The sequence below is a fragment of the Falco biarmicus genome, chromosome 1 (assembly GCF_023638135.1).
Source record: "Falco biarmicus isolate bFalBia1 chromosome 1, bFalBia1.pri, whole genome shotgun sequence".
Taxonomy (NCBI): Eukaryota; Metazoa; Chordata; class Aves; order Falconiformes; family Falconidae; genus Falco; species Falco biarmicus.
The window spans coordinates 61,040,134-61,063,242 of record NC_079288.1 but is presented as its reverse complement, the minus strand read 5'-3'; the positions used below and the strand labels follow the sequence as shown (position 1 = coordinate 61,063,242).

At 43.4% G+C, this 23,109-nt stretch overlaps 1 protein-coding gene across 1 annotated transcript; it reads right to left on the bottom strand.

Moving 5' to 3' along the window:
- Positions 1 to 2,983: 2,983 nt before the first annotated feature.
- On the bottom strand, positions 2,984 to 22,198 carry LOC130143889 (transmembrane protease serine 11E-like). Its single transcript, XM_056326844.1, has 10 exons — positions 22,070 to 22,198; positions 14,569 to 14,692; positions 13,315 to 13,430; positions 12,830 to 12,897; positions 11,106 to 11,269; positions 10,081 to 10,119; positions 8,227 to 8,407; positions 7,735 to 8,000; positions 6,717 to 6,859; positions 2,984 to 6,308 (listed from the first exon to the last, which is right to left on the bottom strand). Exons 1-10 carry the CDS (start codon positions 22,160 to 22,162, stop codon positions 6,147 to 6,149), a joined length of 1,356 nt encoding a protein of 451 aa, XP_056182819.1. The 5' UTR covers positions 22,163 to 22,198; the 3' UTR covers positions 2,984 to 6,146.
- Between the last annotated feature and the right edge of the window lie 911 nt (positions 22,199 to 23,109).

The window sequence follows — 23,109 nt, the reverse complement described above, 5'->3', positions numbered from 1 at the left end:
TGGTATACTGCAACGAAGTCCTTCTCTAGGACAAGTGCACTCATTTTCCATCAGCACACCTTGATAGGTCAGTTATGGCTTCAGGCTTCCCAGTCCTGAAAAACACAAAAGCATCTTGCATTTGGCCTTCAAAACTCAGTGGAAGCTCTAGATGATCTGCATTTCTTCACACTTTTTAACTTCAGCTGTGGAGATGCTATACAACTTCACCCTTTTGACAAAAAATGTCACTAGTTTATTATCCCATGCTTTCCTTTGCCATATGAAATTCCCAGCCATGGCTCTTAATAACTGATAAGTAGACAAACAAAACCAGAAAATCCACTAAAAGGATAGAACAGTTCTCCAGAGCCAATGTCAGGGCTGGGAGAGAAGCCAAGTCCTCTATCTTGAGCCCTGAAAAAGTCACTCAGGGCCATATTTTATTACATGCCCCTGCAGCTTTGAGATACTGAATGTGCAGAGGCTCTCGGAGAAAATAACAATGGCCTCAAGCTGAAGTATGCTAGATCCTGCCCTGGCTGGTTTCCAAATAGTCCCTCTTTGCAGGCCCTTATAACAGAAACTGCTACACCCGAGTTGCAGCCGGATAGGCCAGCCCAGAATACTGACAACGCCCTTAGACAACAGAAGTCCCCCACTGGCCAGAGTCATTAAAGAAGAATTCATAGCCCGTCACCCCATTCGAGGCAAAAAGGTAGCACAGATGTACCTGTTCTCTGCAGCTGTTCAGCCAGAGCTGCTACTTGGTACAGTTAAACAGGCCAGCCTGCATTTTCTTCCAGGTGTTACCCAGCAATCAGGCTAACAAGCGACTCTCTACATCCACTACACAAACCCTTGGCTCCCAGTCAAGATACACAGCATCTCTACAGAGACAGGAGATCTTTATGTAAATTGGACTAGGCCAACAAAGAAATAAGGCACATTAAGATAAAAATAAATCCTTTACAGGCACAGTACAAATTAAACAAAAGAACAGCAGCAATGTTCGCACATCAGAAGTGACAGAGAGACATCCTGGGAGCATTAACAGCAAGCTCTGCGGAAGACAACGCATTCAAAACAAAACCTTTCCTACATCTCTGTGTCCCCAGAAAACACTTACCTTGGGTTTGATTTAATATCATTTGTTAGCAGCTAACTTGCCTGGTGGAAGCCAAATGAAGTTTGGCTCTTTGAGATGCTTTCTGCCACAGCTATTATCTGTTCCACTTTGCTCTGCAGCAGCACGCAAGATCCTAAATGTGATTCTTGTAAGCCTGATATATCAGACCCAGTGTTAACATTCAAGGCTTCAGAGACTAAATTAGACATTATGAAAATCAAGCCCAAGACTTCCACCCTGCAGCTGTTTCAACTCTGGCTGTCCTTTCAGGCACAGTTCAGGAGCTAAGTCACTCTGACAGTAAAATGCAGCATGCTTCAGGCAGGACTACTCTGAACCAAACGAGGGTCCCACTTGGTTCGCTGCTTCCCTGTGAGACCTTCTGGCTGAGCTCAGAGCTCACTCTTGGGTAACCTGCTTCCCACCTAGGTGGCGCAGAAAGGATTGTTTTCCCTTCCGTGCCCTGCTATTTTCATTGATTACTCAATCAATGGCAACAGTGCCAGGCATGCTTGGGACAACAGCACTGGGTACTGCATCTAAGGGTCAAGCATGAAGACAACCGGGTGTCAGTCTTCCTTAGGCTGTCTGCCAGAGCATGCACCTGTCACCGAATCAGCTGAGAAGCCGTCAGCTCATCTGAGCCAGTACCCACTGCATAGCCACGGCCATGGGTCTTCCTCTGAAGCTGCTAGGCACTTTGGGAGAACAGCATCAGAGAGTAGCTGAGGTGGGAAGGGAACTCTGGAGATGGTCTAGCCCAAAATCCCTACTCAAAACAAGGGCAACCAGACCAGGGTGGTCAGGATCACATTCGGCTGGGCTTTGCGTATCTCCAAGGATGAAGACTGCATAACTTCTCCTGATGACCTTTCAGTGTTTAACCACTCTCACAGTAAAAAAAGCTTTTATGTTCTCACCACCCTCTAGCATGGGAGACACTATTTCCTAGTACAGTCTCTCCATCTAATCTGTCCACTGGAAAAGTGATGATGCCAGTAACAGCTCCCCTTGGTATGCAAATCATTTCTGCCGGCCTGGAGAACAGTGCCAGATTGTCTGGGTCACAAGTCCAAAGGCTACAAACCACAGGTGATCCCAGGATTCTGGGGAAGGTCAGAGATGTGTGATAACTTCAGGCAGCTGACTATTCACTTACAAAGAATGACCTGTGGCTAAAACAAGCTCTGGATGCTAGGCTGATGGCAAGTCCTTCCTCAAGGAAGGGACTGCCCAGTGGCACAGCTGGAAGATGGAAAGCACAGGAGCCATAGCAAGTACAACCTTTCAGGTTTACTGGAGGGAGGAAGGAATGAATGCAGTAGCTAATCAAGAGAATCAGAGACATGCCACCTATTTCTTGGACCTATTCAAGCTTACATAAAAGAAAATAATTGCATTTTTGAATAACAAGTTCCCAAAAGCCTTTTCTCTGTCTTTATGGAAAGAATTTACTTACGTCTGAGAAAAAGCCACCAGCAATGAATAGCAAACAAAATATTTGTCAAAGGAAGCATCATTTAAGAATGAGTTAAATGAAAAATAAAACTTAGCCCTAAGATAAAGGCTCTTACACAATACGATTCACCCTCTAGTGGCTGACACAAGACCTGTTTGCCTGCACACAAATTTGTGTAACCTCTGGCTGGGTGGGTAAATTCTGTCCAAGGCTGGATGGCATTTTGCTCATCTAACAATTATGCTCTTCTTCCAGTTATGTTCTTCTAACAAGACAATGAAACCAAGTGGTTACAACTACATGAAGGCCAGTACATAAACACATGGCATAGGATCAGTGTAACACATTCTAAAACAAAGTACCCATCAGTTTCTTACTGTGACACAGGAAATTAACAAGTACATTAAACAGAAGGCAATTTTTTAACATGTTTTATTAGATTTACATATAAATTAAATTCCTGTGTAACGTGTGATTGTATAGTTCAATACATCCCATTCTGCCTTGAGATAATTCCTTTGAAAACATGGCTGAGAGAAGATGAAGCTTGTGGCTTCACAAACTACGCTACAGTCTCACCTAAAGACATACAGATCTGCTAAGCCACCTAAACAAAACAAAATATTTTGGCTGCCTACATTGCTTCAGGTTTCAGTAACTTCCCTCAGGAAAAGCCAGACAATGCTGACATCAGTCTAGTTTTGCAATGAGTAAGGGATTCAAACCCATCACATCCATCCACACCAATATTCCCAGTGGTTGAGGGGAGTGCTCTTCTTGACAGTCCCCATTTATGCTGCTTTGCATCACCAAGAGGCCTCAATGCAAGCTACATTGCTTCCAGAAGAAACAGAATCAGAAGACTTGCTCCAGATGCTATCAGGAAAACTACACAAGGCTTCAAAATAAAGGCTCCCAAAACATACATCATGTAGATGTCAAGCCCTCTTCAGCCCCCTCCTCCTGGCCACACTGTGCTGGCACTCAGCATTAAGGTAGATCTAGTACTGTATCTCTCCAAGTAGATGCTCAGAACTGGTAGCTCCTTAAGCAAATGATCAGTTCACTTTTTTAGCCTTGTGTGCACCACTTTGGAGAATTACTATTTACTGCAGCCCTTGATACAGAGCAACATGCTTAAGGATTTCTAATTTTGTACCCAAAATAAACACAACTGGAAAGTTCACAGATGCAAAATAATTCTTTTGGACATCTGTTTACCTGTTTTGTGGAACCAGTGAGATAGCTGAGATCTGCAAGCCTAAAAATAGATCCCCCAGATCTAACTATGAACATGCTAAAGTTTCCAATTTACGATTAAATCCAGCAGGATGGGGAAACCATTATGCCCTTTGAAAACCCAAGTCTGAAGTGCTTTGGGAATTGGAAATCCATGGTATCTTGTAATTATGCTTTTCTTCATGAAGATCAAATATTATTGACTGTCCTAGTAAGACAATCACTACCAGCAAGAAAAAAAAATTCATATATACTTGTCATATATAATTTTTAAGCTTCCTCTACAAGCCATATACTTCATTTTGGCTATGTTGGGCTTAAGGGACTAAAATTAGATTTGTTGAGCTCCGACCTACGGAACCAGTCTTGACACTTTTTAATCCCTATGTAGAAATTAAGCCACTAAGTTTTGCTTCTGAAGCTCACAATGTTTACCAAGAAAAGCTCCCTGAGGGAAATTTTTTTAAGTGCCAGATTTCCACATATACACAAGTACAGAACTCAAAACAGCTGCAGACCCTTGTCTTTCATGCAAACCTTCTCTGGACATCCAAATATTCCAGTACTTCCAGTGAAGCTCTAGAAAAGCATGGTTCTCTGTCCTGGCAAGCAGCCAGATCACAGGATGAATAATGAAAATACTTCTCACTCAATGGACTGCTGCTCTGTTTGGGAGCATTTGCAGCAAGTTGCATAGTCCAGAAAAGAATCCTTAAACTGCCATTGCCTATGTCAGCTGATTTGTACTCAATTTGGACAATACTTTGATCCTAAGACTGTAATCACTGAGGGCCTGCTTCCCCCAGATCTAACTATAAACATGCCAAAAGACTGCTGGCTTGACTTTTCTAGCCTGGCATCAGATTTTTGCTTGCTTGCCATGCTAGACCAGCTCTGAGTCTTGTCACTGTGGCTGGTATCTCCTTTGCAGGGTTCATTCTCTTCTGACCATAGAGGCAAAAGGAGCAACCGAGTAGCTCATTATCTTGCAACTAAGACGACAGCACTTGCTATTGTCAGGATCAGCATCCACAAAGTGTTGGAAAGAGTCTGCAGACACACCAAGGAAAGCATCCTCACCAGGAATAGGTGTGTTCTGTTCTGCTCCTGGGGTGTAGTATTTGATACCTACCTGGAAGACAGAAACATTGGCTCCTGAAAACACAAAGTCAGAGAGAATATGAAGTTTGTGTGCTTGAGTTAACTATGGGCTAGCAATGAAACACAGACAATTCTTATTACCTGACAGAACAGAGATCTTTACGTAAGATCACTGGGTCAGTCAGAAGCTCTGCCCTGCTCTGAAAGAGGCAGGTATTTCCACCCTAACACAAAAGCTTTTTTTATTTTTTTTAGGATGCAGCTGAAGGTGCCCTTAAATTATAAAGACTTGAGAACAGCATTCACAAGAATAAGCAGTTTGAGAAGGTATTTTTGGCAATGGTCATACTGAGATTGTTACAATCCTCCATCCTGCACAAAAAGCCAAAGACTTTTATTCAGAGCAATACAATTTGGAAAGTTAAAAATGGAAATTAATTCAGCCAAATACTCTGATATGACAAAAGACTGGTATGAATGTAAAGTGGTTTTTGGTCTTAAGTCCAGCAATCACTGTTACTGCAAACGCTGTGGTAGTGGTCGTTCACATGGAGCGATGAGTGAGCATACATACGCTTGTCCAAAGAAGGCAGACACAAGCCAGTGTTATCCACTTGATTCCTTTTTCAGGAAAACACAGCAAGAAAAAATTCTCCGTTCATCTAAGTAACAGTCCGACATGATTAGGAACCAGGACTTCTCTAAGTCATCCCCCATTCTTCTTTAGAGTACACTCCCTGGAACGATGCAGGAAAAAGTTCAAGAATTCAGAAGCACAGCAGCCCTGGAATCAGGGGCTGGGTTGCAGCTGGTCTACAGCTAGATGGGGCCTTGGGAGCACACAGGAAATGGACAGGCCATGTTTTAGTTATAACTTGTCTTGGATGCCGATAAATGATAATTTGGGCTCAAACGCTTTGCCTGGGTAAGTTGGGGCCAAGACATTTGGCCACAGAGTATCGTGGCCACAGAGAAAAAAGGGTCAGTATATTGCATCTAGATGAAGGCAGTTGTTCCTTTGACAGACTACTTCCTGAGCAAACAGCTGTCACATGGATCAAGTCCATTTCTGTCCGGCTGTAGGCCAAACCAATTTCAAGTCCTAGACTACTCTGAGCTTGCTGGCACTTGATACATGACCACAAGCTAAGCCAGCAGCTGTTTAGAGGGTAACCACAGAGCAGAACATGTCAGAGGAATAGCTGTACACAGCCCACAAAAGTTAACCTGCTGCAGGTTTCAGATGCCCGTTTTGGAGTGGATCCAGTTTCGATAATAAGTCACTCGTGTGTACACTCCTGGTTTATTTGGCTTGCCACATTCGTCTCCCCAGCTCACTATTCCCACAAGATACCAGATTCCTCTGGAGTTCGCATGCACCAGTGGCCCACCAGAATCACCCTAAGGAGAAAAATGTCAACAGGCAGGAACAAAGCAAACAGCATTCACCTCACTAATGCAGCAACCCTCAAATTGTTCTGTTACAGCTGACAGATATTTGTCTCTAGATCGCAGCTGTAACTCAACCTCCACACAGTTTACAAGACAGAGGCTGGGAGCCTATGCCTAATTCAACCTCTCCAACTCCACACCCTCACATTTGTATTCTTTCACATGTGCATTACATATAAACCCCAAGGACCTAACTGCAGACTTCATCCCATGAGCCATGAAGCTCTTCATTTATACCTGTCAAGATACTGAACCCATAAACTTAATAAAGATTCCCCAAAGGACATTTTAGTTTTAGGAAACCTCACCTCCCATCCCACCTGTTTCCTTCTTACTATTACCTGTGAAGAGACTTACCTGGCAGGCATCCACCTGCCCCTCCAGGTATCCAGCACACAACATTCCAGGTGTTATAGCTCCACCATACACTTGTCTTCTATTACAAGTTGCAGTACTTATAATTTTCACTTCCGCTTGCCGAAGCTGATTAACACTAGAGCCTAGAAGAAGTGGCATTAGAATTTGCGGACAGCATATGCAACCTAAAACACTCAAGGATTAGAGTAGCCAGATTTTCCTACAGCTTTTTTGCTATTACAGGCAATGAAGGGAGGTACCCAGACAACATCTCAGGAAGCAGAAAGCTCCCGTCCTCCTCAAAGTCCTTCACTTGTTCCCAAACATAACCCTTCTCCACCTTGCATCCTCAACCAGATGCTCTTTAACATAATGGACAAAGGGATTTTTGTACATATTTCAGTGTTAAATTCAACTGTAGGCTACAAGATATGTCCTCATTATCATTGGAAAAAACTGTTTGGTTAACTGCAATGTAGCTTTGGACAATCAGCACACACCCCAAGAATCTACCATGAAACATAACCTATATAGTTTAATAGCTCTCATAAGCAGATTTATAGTCCCATCATCTCTAACCTCACAGACATGGACTGATTTGAATGAAGCTCACTCAAGTCATTGGATGAAGCCTAATTTATGGCCAAAGAGAGAATAACTGATGAAAGCTGTCCTAATACATCTATGACAAAGCTGAATGGCTAAAGAACTCACGTCAGAGCTAAACCTAGAGGGACTGGGCCAATGGGAACAGAGAACAAAATGTATTCACCTAGAACAATGCCTGTAGCAACAGAAAAAACCTGCTCTTACTCCTGTAAGGCTAACCTGTATGGTCTTCCCCCCATATAACAACCTACTGACCAAGCCAGAAAAAAAGCAGCAAAGTCCACAAGTGTTTCATTAGCACATCAAACACCAAATCTAAGGAACAAAAAATAAACAAATCCCCATAAACCTGATAGCAGTCTTCTCAGCTACATGTGCGACAAGGCACAGGAAAGCAAGAGACACTCACCATCATTCTGCAAAGCTCCCCAGCCTGTGACAAAACAGGAAGTATTCACTGGGAAATTGTGAGATGCTTCAGGAAGACAGACACTGTGCACATCACTCGTGAACTCAATAGGAGAGGCAAGTTCCACAACAGCCACATCATATTCATGATCAAGGACGAAGTCACCGTATCTTTCATGAATGATAATTCTTCGAACAAGTTTTTTCTGTTTTGGAGGTCTCAGCAGAATTCCAAAGCTAGCAGTCCACCTCCGAGGATCTTTTCCTCTGTAAGATATCTGAGGTTATGTCACAGCCACACAAAACAAGATCCCCAAAGAAGCTTAGCTCTCCATTTAAGCATCAAAATGCAATGCGGCCAGGTCTGCCTAAGGGACAGAGAAGAGCCAAACTTCATTAGCTTTCAGCAGATACAGATGCTGGTGGGCCACTAAAGGTCAGAGCACTTAAGAGTCCTAAGGCCTGTAGGATCAGAAAGGTGCTGATTACTTACCCTCTAAAGCAGTGGGCTGCGGTCACTAGCCAGGTATTACTGATCACTGATGCACCACAGCGATGGGTCCCATCAAGCTGAATACTAGCCTGCCACGGCCATTCCCCATCCTGTGCACGCTGCCCACCAATTATTCTCTCCACTCCTGTGAAGGAGAACGCCTGTTTTCGTATTCCACAGCCTGTCAAAGAAAAGGCAGCTGACTGAGGGAATGGCCCTCATGTCTGCAGGCACAGATGTAACAGGGCATGGATGTTAAGAGACAGCCTTCATCTAAAGCAGTGCCTCCAATAGCAGGGAAGCCAAGTGTCATGGCGACAAGCATCTCAGGATAGATGCTGGGTAAACAAGGTTTGGTAGAAGAGTCCCTGCTTTTTCATTAAGCCACTTTCCAAACACCCAAGGCCACATGTACTCCCATGGGAACTGAAGCCTGTACATCTGCAACACTTTCCCCAGTTGTAAATATTGATCTAGTTAAAAAAATACTGCCTCTACAAACCTTGCTTTGTTTGATATTTGACAAGAGCTGTACAGAGGAAAAGGTAACATACATAGCCATGAGTATGTCTGTGCATACAGGTACACACAGAGATTCTTAGGCACAAAGACCTGCACCAATAATTAACCTAAGCATTTACATTCATATAATTTTCATAATAACAGCATGTAAGATTAATCTAAAGACTAAATCTCCATTAATACTCTATGGAAAAAACATCCTTCGTTTGTTTTTGGTTTTTTTAGAAGACTTCTTATAAATTGAGTACAAAAATACTGAGGGACCCCCATGTAAACAACCACCACACCAGGGCAACTTTAAGCTTTAATACATACATCACCACCAAAACATGCACAAGACAGACACTGCACATCACTTGTGAACTCAATGGAGGCAATCTTTCTCATCTGAATAGCAAAGGCAAGACCAGCATAGTCAGCACAACTTTAAGCATCACAGAATCACTAAGACTAGTTTGTAAAAAAAACCACAAAACCAAACAAAAAGCCCACCCACAAGCTAAATAAAGAAAGCATTTTGTCAGGTCACTTCCAGGTCAGCCTTGATAACAGCAACAAAAAAAAAAATAGCGTCCTCTTTCTCCAACAGTTTACTTAAAGCCACTGTGCCAACAAGCATAGTCATGCATTCCTCAGCCAGAAAAAAAAATTTAGATCCAAGTCAGTTACTTCTCAGAATCCATTTAAAGATGGAAAGCTAACATGCAAAGGCTCCAAGACCATGCAGGGGACTGAGGTAGTCCCCTGGGAACGGACTTACCTCTCTCCCTGTTTCCAGAGATGCTTTAGGACCTCATGGAGGAGCACAGAACAGGAGAGGGACTGAGAACCTGTGCCTCTCCAGGGCTGTGCCACTACCTTGCTCTCACCACCGGCAGCTCTTCTCCCTCTCACTCTCTTACCTTTCCCTGTATATTGTAAAGTTTAGCTCAGATCTGACAGACATCTATTGCTAAACTCTTCTGCTGGGAGGAGGGGGCAGGAGGGAAAATGTTTTTGGAAGGATTCCAGCAAGAATCTTGGTCCACAGCAACTGCAGTCCTGGCGCAAAGCTCACTAACAGCAGCTCATTGACATGCCCCTACTTCTCACAACCAACATTAAAAGTGTTTCCCACCACGAAGTCAGAAAGCCTGATTCTGCAAACACTATAGAGCCAGCCTGACTGCAATAAAATGAGCTGAAATCTTTCCTGGCTCATGTGCTGTCTACTGCTCTAGTATCCCCTAACAACTTTTTTTCAACTTGCATCTCAAAAGCATAAGAATCTTGTGAACACAGAACCTATAGCACCATATCTCTGGAGCTTTTCTGTAAAGCATTTGTACTTACAGTTGTTTAAAAGGTTATCTCCCTTTTCCTTATTCAACTCTGAAATTAAAAGCAAACACCACAGTGAGTATATCTCATACTGTTATGTGATCTAGCATAGTCTCCCTCCCTGCACCCAGCAAACACACGGCCTGCATTGATGCATGGAGTGACAGTACAGTAAAAGGAGTAATTTGCTCTGTTGGAGAAGTTCAGTTAAGCCTCTGTTCCTCACTGAAAGTGTGAGGCTAAAGGATACACCTTTCCTGCCTTAGCTCAAAGCTAACAAAACCAGCAGATAACTGCAAATAGGTCCAAGTAACATCTACATGTATATTGTGCACAGACACCAGCAAACACTTATATGCATTTGTTCAAGTTCAGCATGGCAAGGCAGTCAAAACACTCTTCAGAAATCTTCAGAGCTGGAATTGGGTGGACTTAAACTGTAACATTACTAATTTCTTTCCTACAAAAAACCCTCTGCCAGACTCCGACGGTAACCAGCAACAGACTGGGAGAGGATTACTGTCCAGGGAACTGCAGGGTTTTGTTGTGAACACTTGCTACAGTAATCTGTCAAATAAGCAAGGGAAATGGCAGGAGGTGGAAAAGGGAACCATCTCAGCCTTGCATTTTTTTAATAGCTTGAGGACTCTACATTTCAGTACCTGGTGATTACAGGTTCTTGTACAATTCACTGTGTGTCTTAAAGTAATCTGTGAATCCATGGTCACAAAGTTGGGGCTTTTTTTAATAAATTGCAGGGGGACTATCTCATTCAACAAAGCTAGGTCATACAGAGAGACCTTCCGATGCACCAAGGATAGCTCACACTCACAAATCAGTGCCAGTATGCTTTAGTTCTTTTCATGCTAATTCCTTCAAGTTCCCAGGCTGTCAGCCGTAACACACAATTTTGAGAAGGCAAAAGAAGAAAACAAGAACAGCCCATATTTACATACTAAAGTGAAACTCATTACACTAAGAACAGCAAAGTATGAGGAACAAATTCCAAGCTAAAACCACAAACCTAAGGCACCTACCTGTGAGTCTAAGGGTAGACAGGTCAACATGCAAGAAAGCGGAGCTTGTTTTGAGCCTTCTGCGTAACACACGGTTGACATGACCCCAGCTTGTTGCCTTACTGTCAGTCGATGGAAATTTAAATACCAGAACAACAGATGCAAGCACTCCACCAGGATCTGGGCTGCAAACCAACAAAAACAAAGTGGTATCATTCCCTCTTTTCTCACTAATCCTCTTTGTTCTGCTTTGCACTCTCTGCCTTCTTTATACAAGAACAGGTCTGGTCTGTACAGATGTATAGAACATAGCATAACTGTGCACAAGTAAAGGAAGATGATGACATGTCAGCAGGCAAAAGGCTTGGTTCTTGCTATAACAATGATCAGAGGGAATTTCCTGGGAACTGTTATAAGCAGCACAGCTGAGAAGGAGAGGAGGGATCACTCCCTTTGGCCTCCATGCACATCATAGTCAGTAGGACATGGATGGCAGTAGAACCACCACAGCAAGTTAAAAACCCTTCAACAGAGAGCCAACAGGCCATTCTTAACAGCCATTCAAAAGACTCAGTTTAGAGCCACAGAAGTTAAAAAGGTCTTTTGGTATTTTTTTTCCCACTTAAGTCCCTTTTCCATTTATTGACCACTTAATTCCATTTTATCTGGAGACAAAAATCTCAATAGCTTGAGTAACCAGAGCAAGGCACGATCACTTACTGTCAGTATAAAATATTGGGCCCAATATTTTAGACTAGCAGTCTAAAGGAAAACCAACTGAAGCCCAGAGGGAAAAACAGCAAAGATACAGCTAAGCTGGTCCAGTGCCTAGCTGCACAACAACTGTATCTGTACTGAAAACAAGCTTGAAACAGACACACCATTTTGTCAACCCAAAAGGTTGGTTAAGTCCAGCTCCCAGTTTCTGTAATTTCAGTTGATACATGGTATGGGAGGCTTGTGGAAGAAACCAGCAGCAGAAAACAATGTAGAACAGTTTAAGGAAATTACCCCTTCCATCTAGTGACAGGTAAAGGCAAGAAAGCCCAGAAATGCTGTGAAGAAGGACATTTTTGGGAAGTTTAGCATTGTCTGCTGTCTAGGGAAAAATATTCCACAGCAGAATTGAGCCTTATAGAAATGCAACTCCAAACCAAAGTAATGTGAAGTAGAGGGAAGGGATGGCTCTTATTACAGAGTGAGAGAAGAAACACTTAAAAGCTCTCACACAGGACCTTTATACCTGTATGTCACACTTGCCTCCTCCCCTTAGCTCTGTATCCAGGTATCTCACAGTGGAATGACTCATTCCTTCAGACATTTTCAGAGATGGAGGAGACTAGTCACCTCCTGTTATACACCATGCAGAGGTGTACACACCAGCCTGAGTTTCCACAGGAAGCATTAAGTGGAATAAAGAGTTGACTGCATGTCTCAAGCCCTTAACTAGCAGTGAAGATGGGATCACCTAGTAGTTCAGTTACTGCATCACAGCCAAACAACTGGTGTTCAGGTAATCAATCTGCAGAATTATAAGGCTAAATTTCTCTTCCTTGCCGACCCCCCGAAGGTAACTGAGCCCTCAGTGTCGTAAGCACTGAAGGATACTGACAACCAGCCAAGACTTAGTCATCCTGCTGGTACAATCCAAGCATAAACGACCAAGCATGCTCCATCTGGTCAAGCGGTAGTAAGAAAGGTCACTTATCACATCCCTGCTTATTCCTGACCTTCACATTACTTACCTCAGACTGACAACATGGGACCTGATGTACCTTTTACTTAGGAAGGACCCCCTGAATACTGCAGATATCTGTTAAAGGAAAAGAGTGTTAAAATACATCTGTAACATGTACATACTGCCAAGATGTAACAGTCTCATGAGTCTCTAAAACACAAGAAAATGCCTTATCTCCACCTCTACACCAAAGCTACCACCACCAGAGGATGCAAAACTAAAATAAACAGTGAGGCTGGCTGATTTTGCTGTCCCTTCTGTTCTGTGTGCACCTGTTCCGCCACAAGGCTGCTGGAACAGACAGCACCTGTTCTTACCATCTGCTTGCACACAGTCAGCAATGCATCTTTAACCCAATACAGCAAGGTTTGAAAGGTAGGGCTAGCCACATAAGGATGAGGCAGAATCACCTCTGACTCCTTATTTCCAATCACACAGTCACAGGACTGTTCACCATAGGTTGAGAAGAAACAGAGAAACAGCTTAGCTTACCATGTTTTCAATCTCTTGACTCAAGTGCCTGAACTCTTCTGTGGTTTGCCTTTCGTACTGACTGTTGTACTTGACATTGGTGATTAGGAAAGATGCATTGTAATATCGGTCCTGATCTACAAAGGATAAGAAAAGGAAAGGTGGCTGATCTCCTTCAGTACAATTCAGACATACACAGTACCTCACAGAACATGGCACAAGTAAGGCTCCCAGGCTCTGGCTGTGACCCTGTTAGCTGTGGAATTACAGCTTTAGTAGCATTCTGGGAAAAGGGGGGTCTGGACCATCTTGTTGCTGTAGGGACTCATTTCTACTTTGAGGACCATCCCAAGTAGCTCTAAATTACACCCATTACAACATTTCTCTGGGGACCATCTCCTCATCAGCCTGAGGTAAGCACAGCACAAGACACACCACACCACATGTCCCTTCTGACTGAGTAGATGCACTCACTCCTCTCTGCCTGCACTCCAGCATGTCCCTGGTCCCTCTGAGAGGCAGGTAGTCCAGAGCTGTTCACATCCATTCAGCAGTTGGGTTAAGCTTAAATCTGGCTCTCAGATGAATGGCAGAGAGGGACCCCACAATGCAGAGTTCGCAAAAACCAAAGCTAAGCTTTAGCTCTGCCACTGCTCTGTGTAGTGCCCTAATGCAAGCAACTGCCTCATTGACTCTGTGAGCTGAGACAGCAGCGCTATTAGTGCCACCTGAGAAGAAAGGCATTTCAAAACCCTTCACACTGGTGTCTCAGATTGGGAATAGAATGGCCTAGCCTCATCCACCTGCTACCAAACTGGGCCCTTGGCAACAATGACTGACTCCTGGGCTCCAAAAAGCTTAAATCTCTGCCCTCTTTTTCTGGAATATCCTTGGCTAGAGGTGCCAGCTTCAGTTTCTGCAAAAAGCCTGTTCAAGACCAAGCTTACTACCCATAGCCTGAATACTAGGCACACCCTTGGTTTACACAGAAAACTGCTAGGCTTTGGTTAATTGTGAATGCCAGTGGAGGCACCAGGGCAAGACAATTCAACAAAGAGAGGGACAAAACTTAAATCCTTGCTTCAAGTAAATTATATTTTAGGTATTCTTGCAGGTTTTCTAATCAATTCAGATCTTTAATAGGGTCTAGTAAGTTCTCATGTGGATTCTATACAAGAGATGAATTGTATACGTAAGTCACCAGACAAGACCACAGCAGCAAGTGAAATACAACAGAATCCTGAAGACTTGTGACAAGAAGAGTGTTGCACTTACCATGGCACAAAAAAAATGTAATCAAGCCAATGACAAAGGCTAAGCCTACTATCACTGACACAACGATGATTGCTATCTTCCATGGTTCTATGTGCTTCGTTGCTCTGTCCATCTGGATCACTCTCTGCATGGAAGAAAACACGGAAAAACGCAACTCTATTATTAAGACAATAGTGCATCCTGAGCCAAATCACCTGGCACAGCTTAGCTCAGCTCACAAACCTCACAATGAGGTAGGCTGGGAAGGATCTCTGGACCCTGCAGGTCTGATGACCTTCTGCTCAAACCTGGTTCCACTACAGCAGCTTGCTCCAGGGTTTGTCCAGTCAAGTTTCTAGCATCTCAGGGACAGATATCTCCCAGCTTCTCAGGAGTCCTGGCCCAGTTTCTGAGCACCCTCATGGAACCAGCTTTTTCTTTATATTTAGTCAGAATTTCACATGTTCTAAATTGCCTCCATTGTCTCACATGCACCCCTGAGAAAAGCCTAGAGTTGTGCTGGTATTACTAGTAGAGACAATTTCTCATCAAGAAATACTACAGTTTTCAAGTGCAGCTGATTGCCCATGCAGGTGCTTAAACTAAACATAAATGTAGTAATTCATGACTGATGGAGTAACTTTTGCACCGAGGATACTCTAGGCTACCAGAGATGCCTTATAACATACAGCTTTGAGTTATTTTTAGTTGGTATGAGTAGTAACGTTTATTGATCCCCTACAGGGTTTGGGTTTTATTGCACCAAACCCACACATGTTGTAAGAGACTGCATCCTGTTTCCTGATAGACAGTCTGTCAAATGGGAAATAAATAGCTACTCCCATAAAATGGCAACAAGACCCACATTTAGCCAACAGCAGACCCGTAAAGGAGTTGGGAACTTGACTGACATGGACAAAGGCACATAAGCTTTTCTCCTCCACTTATATCCCCCTGTGCAGCATTACGCAAGAGAACATTAGGAAAACTGCATTTTTGCACATGTCCTCAGTAGCTTTGTTGTAGGATGATGCAAAGCCTTAAGCACAATCGCTTCAGATTTCCAGTAATTCCACAGCACACAATTGCTACGTAGTCATGCCCTGCATTGAGTCTCTACATCACGGTCAGCATTAGTGCAAGGTATCAGAAAAAACACATGGGATAACCTCTCAAAGGTACCTGGAGTGGCAAATGGCAGCAGCCAGGTCTGAGGAAGAGGAACACAGGTGGCTAGTCATCATGCTGGTTTACACCCACTGATCCACATTTGTCTTGCTGTAGACCAGATACTAAATGCTATTTTCTCCTTTTTGGACCTATGGCACAGCCATTTCTGAGCAATGTCTGAGAAAACAGGGGCAGAAAGGCAGGCAGAGAGAGTAAATATTTCCAGGTTTTCTGACTACAAGGTGGCAAAGAAGAAATCAGTGAAAGCACAGCAGGATACCAGTAGAGGTTCCATCCGTAGAAATGAGCTGAGGGAGCAGATAAACAGTGAAGGCAAGGGTATGATGAACAAATCCAAGACAGCAAAAGACAGTGAAGTGGTAGAAAAGCAGAATGGGGTTATACACTCTGCCTTGAGGGCAAGAAAGCTGAGCAAAGCTACAAGGAAGAGATGGTAAGCAAGGCAAACCAGGAAAAAAACCCAACAGAATAGAGCCACAGAGGAAGCAACTGAGAGGTCTGCAACACAGTGAGGGTGTACCCAGCAAGTGACAGAGAAGGTGGAAGCAACTCAGAGTTTGATCTCCTCACAGAAAAGCTTGGTTTTGGCTAGTGAGCGCTGGCAGGTATCCCAGTCCATTGCTTAAGGGAAGCAGGCAGGTTTTTACCTACTCAAACAGGTGGCATATGGGAAAGAAAAAGTTAAACAGCTCCAGCCAGCACCACAACTGCAGGTGGTCACAAGCAACAGCTTAGTGTTACCAAAATACACAGGACAGGTGACCAAGATCAAGCCTTCTGTTTCAGAGTCACATGCTATGGAGAAGCCTAGTACCTGTCCTTCTGTTGTGCCTGCTTTATTGGGGCCGAGTTATGTTCTGGAAATGCACAGTCTGAGTCTTCCCCAAAGCTAGCTGTCTCCCCACTAGACTGGATCACTTCTGGAATGGCAAGGCTATGGAAAACAGACTGTAGGAGCCTAAACAGCTGAGAGGAGCCTAAAAGCCCAGGCTGGCCAAGATTACTTTCTTCGGCAACTGCAAGTTGCAATAAGCACATAATACACACACTAGACCTCAACTGGTTCCATGGAGGCCTTGACTTCTCGCTATCTAGATCTTCACTGTGTACACTATCCATTACCCCTGAGGGTTTAACAGATGCAGAGACTCAGATAAAAACCTAAGACCAGCAGGACTGTCCTTCTTCAGTTTCTTTAACATGCTGCAGCCTCCCATGGAACATTCCTATTCTCATCTCACAGCTTGTGGTCTTTCACAGTCCCAGCTCATGGAATTGCAGCATACTTCATGGACAGTCAATTACTGCCCTTGAGAGCAAGCCCCTTGGCTAACCAGAACAGCCCACAGCATGCCTCTTCCCCTCCTTAGCTAGCCACCTGTTGTTTTAAAGATTCTGCTTTAGCATCTAACTTTGCTCTCCTCACTGGAGAGCTTTTGCTCTCCAACCTGAGCCCCTTCTGTCACCAGTCTCGGACTTGTCCTCTGTGCTTCAGCTCTCCCCACCCCAGCGTGGGGTGCCATCTGAATGGCAATCAGAGCAACATTCCTCCATTGCTTTTTATACAGAGAACAAATGGCACAGCCCCGATAGCATACGGCTAACTGGAGATATTGAGGCAACAGTACTTGTTTCATAACTGCTGGCTTTCTTGAACTGTATACAGACAGATTTCCTCAAGACATGGTCTTATGCCTAAAATAAAAGCTTAAGAGTCACACCTGAGAAACGAGCATCTCTGCCTGTGAGACTTGTGCTCTGACAGGCAGCACTGCCCTTTATTTTAATCTATTTCCTCTTCATGCAAATGCCAGCTACACTGACAAACACTAGTGGCACAGACCCCCTTCTCCTCCAACATTTCAGGACTGCTTGCTCTCCACAGGTCACACAGACTTGCAAGGGGAGACATACCTTAGGAACTGCTGCAGTTGTGGGGGAAATGAAAACGCTGGAGATAAGGAATAAAAATCTCTACTTCTGATAGCAATTTCCCTTTAAATTTTCAAGAAAACAGTTTAAAGGAAGCACTTCCATGTATTTCTACATTCATACAGGTAACTGATTTGTATATGCAATACACAAATACTGAAGCAGAAATATGTCTTCAAATCCAAAACAGTTTCCTCCCTTTAGTGGGATACTCATGACTTTCATCTTGCTAGAGTAAGCACCAGAACAGGAAAAAAATCTCTTGTACAACGGAAGCACCAGCTCTCATCACCTCCCACAGCATACAATTGCCGATATGTACCCTTCAACTCTGATGCCTGTGTGCAGGATCCAGCTCGGCAGCCTCCCTTTTTTTGTCTATTTTATCAGCAAACATGCTAGTCAGCAGTTGTGCAGAAGGACTGGGAAAGAAAAACTCTCCTGGTTTTAGCTTTTTAGGAAATATCTAATCTTTTGCTACCCTTTTCAGGAATCAGTATGAATGCAGGGAACAGAGGGCCTTGTTTGGCCCCAAATCAGCTATCCTTTACTCTTTTGAAGAACAGCTGAAGTGTGTATTGCCTGTATTAGAGCAGCATATATTTCCAGTAGTGCCCAGGAGTTCTAGCCTTTGACACTGTCATGCTAGGGTCATATTCACAAAACAAAACACACTCACAACTATGTCAGGTTTTGAGCCTGCCTCTGCTGAGAGCTAACAGGATTTTTAGTGAAAGACAGTTCTTGTTCAGGCTATGCCCACTCAATGGATTCAGTCATTAATCACGCGCATTACGCCTCCAGTTAGCTGCTTTGCCCCCATAGCCTTTTTGCTATTATGCCACAGAGGGCAGGATTGTCACGCTCTACCAGAATAACCACCTGAGAGAGACTCCTCTGCCTGGGACATCCATCTCTGTAGTTAAATAGTTCAGTGGAAGGTAGATCACCCTGTTTAGGAATCAGACCTCTGCATGGTCTTCTCTGCATTCTAGTAACTAAAGAAAACCGCTCCACCCAGCAACAATCACTGGCCAGAGAAACACTGATACTCTGCAGTGCTGATGAGTGCAGAGGCAGAGATGATCTCACTGCCTTCAACCACAGATACATCCTTTCTTCTTGTGGCAAAGAGGCACTGCTTAACAGATAGATATTCTCCTCAGAAGACCCCCCAATACCACAGCTGTCTATGTAGATACCTTCCAGTCAGGTGTTTTGTATAGCCTCACATTTCTTGCTTCCTCATACCATACACTTTCATATTTTTACTGCCCAAACTCCACTAAGGTGCAAATCAACTCTCAGGGGGCAGACAGGGGAATTTAGGTAACACCAATTCATTAGGTAACACATATTCATCCTCCAGCATGAGGGTAACTTTCATTCTTCAAGAGCAAACCTTAACAAGAGATCAGAAGACAGACTTCACTGGGAGACTTTGAAGGCCAAGTCCTCTCTGCTCTGCAAACCTCATGGTCTGATGTCTGGCAGCTTTCCATCTGCAGTGAATTAGCAAGTTTCAAACCCAAGATCTTTTAGTTCACTGCAACTCTTCTTCCTAACGTGCCAATAACTATTAATGTAGCTTGGTCTTCCTCGTGAAACCAAGGAAAAACAGATAGGATTTCAGGTTGGATTTCTGATCAACCCCTGTTTAATTCTTTACCTTCCTATTTGGAAAACTTACCCAAATGCAAAAGACAAACACAATACACAGGTGAGAAGCTATTTTTCCTCTCTAATCCGATACCAAACTCCCTAAAAGCTTACTATGTTCACTCACAAAGCAAGTGATGAAAGTTCAGTTCCCACCTCTGCTGACAGGATTTGATTCACTATATTGAGCTTATCTATCTCTTCCGGTTGAGGTACTGTGTGTTATCAAAAGCCTCAGTAAGAACACCACCAGAAAATTTCCCAGAGAAATGTCTGTTCAGACAGGAAAAGGAAGTGTAACTATCATCTGTGTCCTAAGAAAAGGTCTAGTCTCTGAGCTGCTGGATAAGCAGGGAAGAGCTACCCTGTTCTGTTTTACAGATCTGTCCTTGACATTTTTTGACTTAACCTAAAGCCTCACAGTACCCCAACCTAGATTTCCTCTTAGATGAATCTAAACCATGTTTTCTGGCACAAGCTGTTTAAAGAAGGTGTTTTGTCATGCTCTGCATAGAAGAAAACATGCAACCTCTTCTATCCGATGTGCTGCTGTGTTTCTATAAAAAAATGTATTATATTTTTTATTATACCACTGCTCACTGATATTCCAATACTCAGAAAAGCCAGTGGCAGAGCTTGGGTGGCACATCTGTTGATGAGGGTCTCTCCCCATTTATAGCTATGACCAGTTTTTCCCATTCAAAGATGGATTCAGGCACATCCCTACAATCACTCTTCTTAGAAATGGGACCTTTCACAAGACAACTGAACAGACTAATCTGCTGGCCTAGTGAGTGCAATTTCAAAATCCTGACTAGGTCCCTGAAGCTATCTACCTTGGTAGGGTGGCTGGGAATGGCAGCAACTGAAAAACATTTGGCTTAGTCCGGAAGTGCTGTAGCAAAAGCACAGGACGACAAAGCAAGACACGCTAATTCCACTCCCACCTTTGCCACAAGCAATCATACCACCTAATGCTTCTCCTCTGCTCTTGTGGCATACTCAGGACACACACTTTAAAAGAATGGGACAACCACCTCTACTACTTCAGGCACTGAAATAGAGGAAGCGAGTGCCTGTTGAACTACTGCAAGACCTTTGTTTGGATGAGGTCAGTTACCCATCAGCCTCAATCACTCAATGTTTGGTATCTCCCAATGCAATTCTGGTACAATGGAAGACTTCCAAACATTGAAGGGATTTGCTGAGGGAAACAAGATATATGTTCTTCTATGCGTCACGCTGAATCAACTTGATCTCCCCACACCCTTGAACATCCCACAAAAACAGTAGGTGCTGCATGCCACCCCTCTGCAGTCAGATAAAGCATCGCTAATGTACTTGCTACTTACTAACTGAGCTCCTCCCATTAACCACCCAATTCTACCAAGGTCTTGCTGCTTCCCAAGAGCACATTTCAGATGGACAAAGACAACACCTCCAAATACTGTTCTTGTCATTTGCATCAAGATTCAAGGGCAGCATTAAGTCTCTGGGATGTGTTAACTCAGAGCTTACCAATAACTATATCCATGATACCAGAATACTGCTCATACAGGCTTCCCTGGTTACTTGATCACCTTTGCAATCAGCACAAAAGGTTTGTTGTTCCTTACTCTCTCATCCATTTTGCATACAGCTTTTTGGAGGTTACAAGCTCTTTAACTGTTGGGATAGAACTAGCCTCCTGTACTACTGTAACAGTCTGTGGGACATAACTGTAACGCTGACAGTTGAAATATCCTTGATCAAGAACACATCTTCTACAGTTGACTGCCACAGCCAACATCTTAAGAAAGACTCACATGTTCTGAAATAACCTTTAGTAGAACTAGGAGGGCTACTTACTACGTAAGTACTTTACAGTTGGTATGAACATGAGAGGCCATCCCAGTGCAAAGAAAATGTTAAGTACATGGCCACTGACCGCAATCAGTTTAGCATAAAGTTCTGCAACTTCTCCGTCATCATTACCTCTCGGATTTCCACTTGCAGCTACATTGGTCATAGACAAGTATCTTATTCTGTTTGGCAGAACCAGAATATAGCAGTAGATCTCCGCTTTTCAGCTTTTGAAAATAGCCCTGGCTGCCTCCCTTTGTTCTGCTTTGACTGGGTGAATCTGCTCCAGAAGCAAGACACCAAACAAGTAGTTATAGTCTTTGTGGGTTTTCAGTTTGATTTTCATTCCCAGGCAGAGTTGGTGAAATGGTCTGGTGCCAGACTTGGTGCATTTCCAAGCTGATTCTGCACAGATTAACACTTCACTGGCTGCATACAAAGCCCAAGAAAATAAACAAGAGCACAGGAAGCTACTTTCGCCTACTTTACTCTGCTCACCCTCTTGTACCAGGCTATTAGCTCCACAGTTGTGACTGCAACACATTCTAAACGCACTGGCACAAACAGCAAATCAGAGTTGGGGTGCAGTGAGATGACTCTCACCTGCTCCACTGCCAAAAACTTTGGTGGCCATAGGCCACCTTGATTTGTCAGTATACCACACTGTAGAGGAGCTGGGAAATTCTTGGAAAACAAATGCATTTTGGGTGAGAAGAAAGGGTGAAATATCAGAAGGCTTACCGATGCATGGAAGGCAGCTCAAATCAGAGTAAGCTCAGAGCTAGCACCATTCCCCCCACACCATTTGTCAAAGCTCTAACTGCCCCATAAATCTATGCATGATATAGCCATTCTTCCCAGACTACCAAGGAGCAAGTCAGAAGGCTGTGGCACTCACCTCTGGGTACCACTGAGATGTCAGCAAGAAGCTCTTCTTTCGGGGAAGTGCACTGTCCTGAACACCACAATGCACTGTGCAGCATCTCAGCATATACTTGAGGCTTTATCTCCTCAATTAGGAAAGAAAGGAGTCATAGGCAAGTCAGAACAAACAAGTCCAGCAAGTCTCAGTGACATAGGCTTACCCAGTAGCATGATTCCTCCCCTAAAACAATAACAATATGTTTCTTTCATCACACCTTTCATCCAGGAATCTCAAAGCCTTTCAAGAGCATTAACTACACCCTGCAACACCTCAAATCAGAAGAGCCATGAAAATTTTGCAAGGATTCAGAGTTTATTTCCTTCTTCGGTATAATTAAAAACAATTCAAAAATTATGGGCAGGACCAACACAGAAAATTTGCATGTTCTAAAGAGACAATGTTCAGTCCTAGGCCAGATACAGAGCTGACAAACTGATGTAGATTCAGTGGCATGTGCCTCTTAACTCCCTTGAACTTCCTTGAAACTGGTTATTTGCCCAGACAAAAACTTGCCCCCATAACAGCAGCTGCATTCAAGTTTGTCATTTTTCTTTAACTCCTTAGACGTTAATTTTAATTGTGGCCACCTAGCCACATACACATTTCTGTCCTGGAAAAATTCTTCTAGATCATAAATGTTTGTGATATAAATATTTGCAGGTTGTCTAGATAAGCATTTCTACTTGTGCTAGTTACAGCAAGTTAATCAGCAAGTCAATTAACACAAGCACAAACTTTAACCTAAAGTAGCATTTCTCAATCTTTTTGGGGGAAAGCTTTTTTTTCCAATTTTAAGTTTTCTCAGTTCCACCAAACTTACTAGAAGATTTATACACCCACATTGCCTTCTGAGACAACACTGTGGGTAAGGCTAATAAAGACAGAATATCACAACAAGATATGTGTGTGGCACATTTTCTTTGCTTTGCTGCAATAAAGCTTCTAGCATCTAGGGACTCTTTTTCTCCACCTTAATGACTTTAATTTGACCCCTCTACAGCTGAGGAAACACC

Excerpts from the sequence above, each read along its gene's own strand:
- LOC130143889 (XM_056326844.1), bottom strand. The coding sequence starts at position 22,162 with ATGCTGAGATGCTGCACAGTGCATTGTGGTGTTCAGGACAGTGCACTT. Across the intron at positions 12,898-13,314 it reads GTCAAGAGATTGAAAACATG|ATATCTGCAGTATTCAGGGG; the intron begins GTAAGCTAAGCT and ends TTCCTTTAACAG. Across the intron at positions 6,860-7,734 it reads GGGAGCTTTGCAGAATGATG|GCTCTAGTGTTAATCAGCTT; the intron begins GTGAGTGTCTCT and ends CACTTCTTCTAG.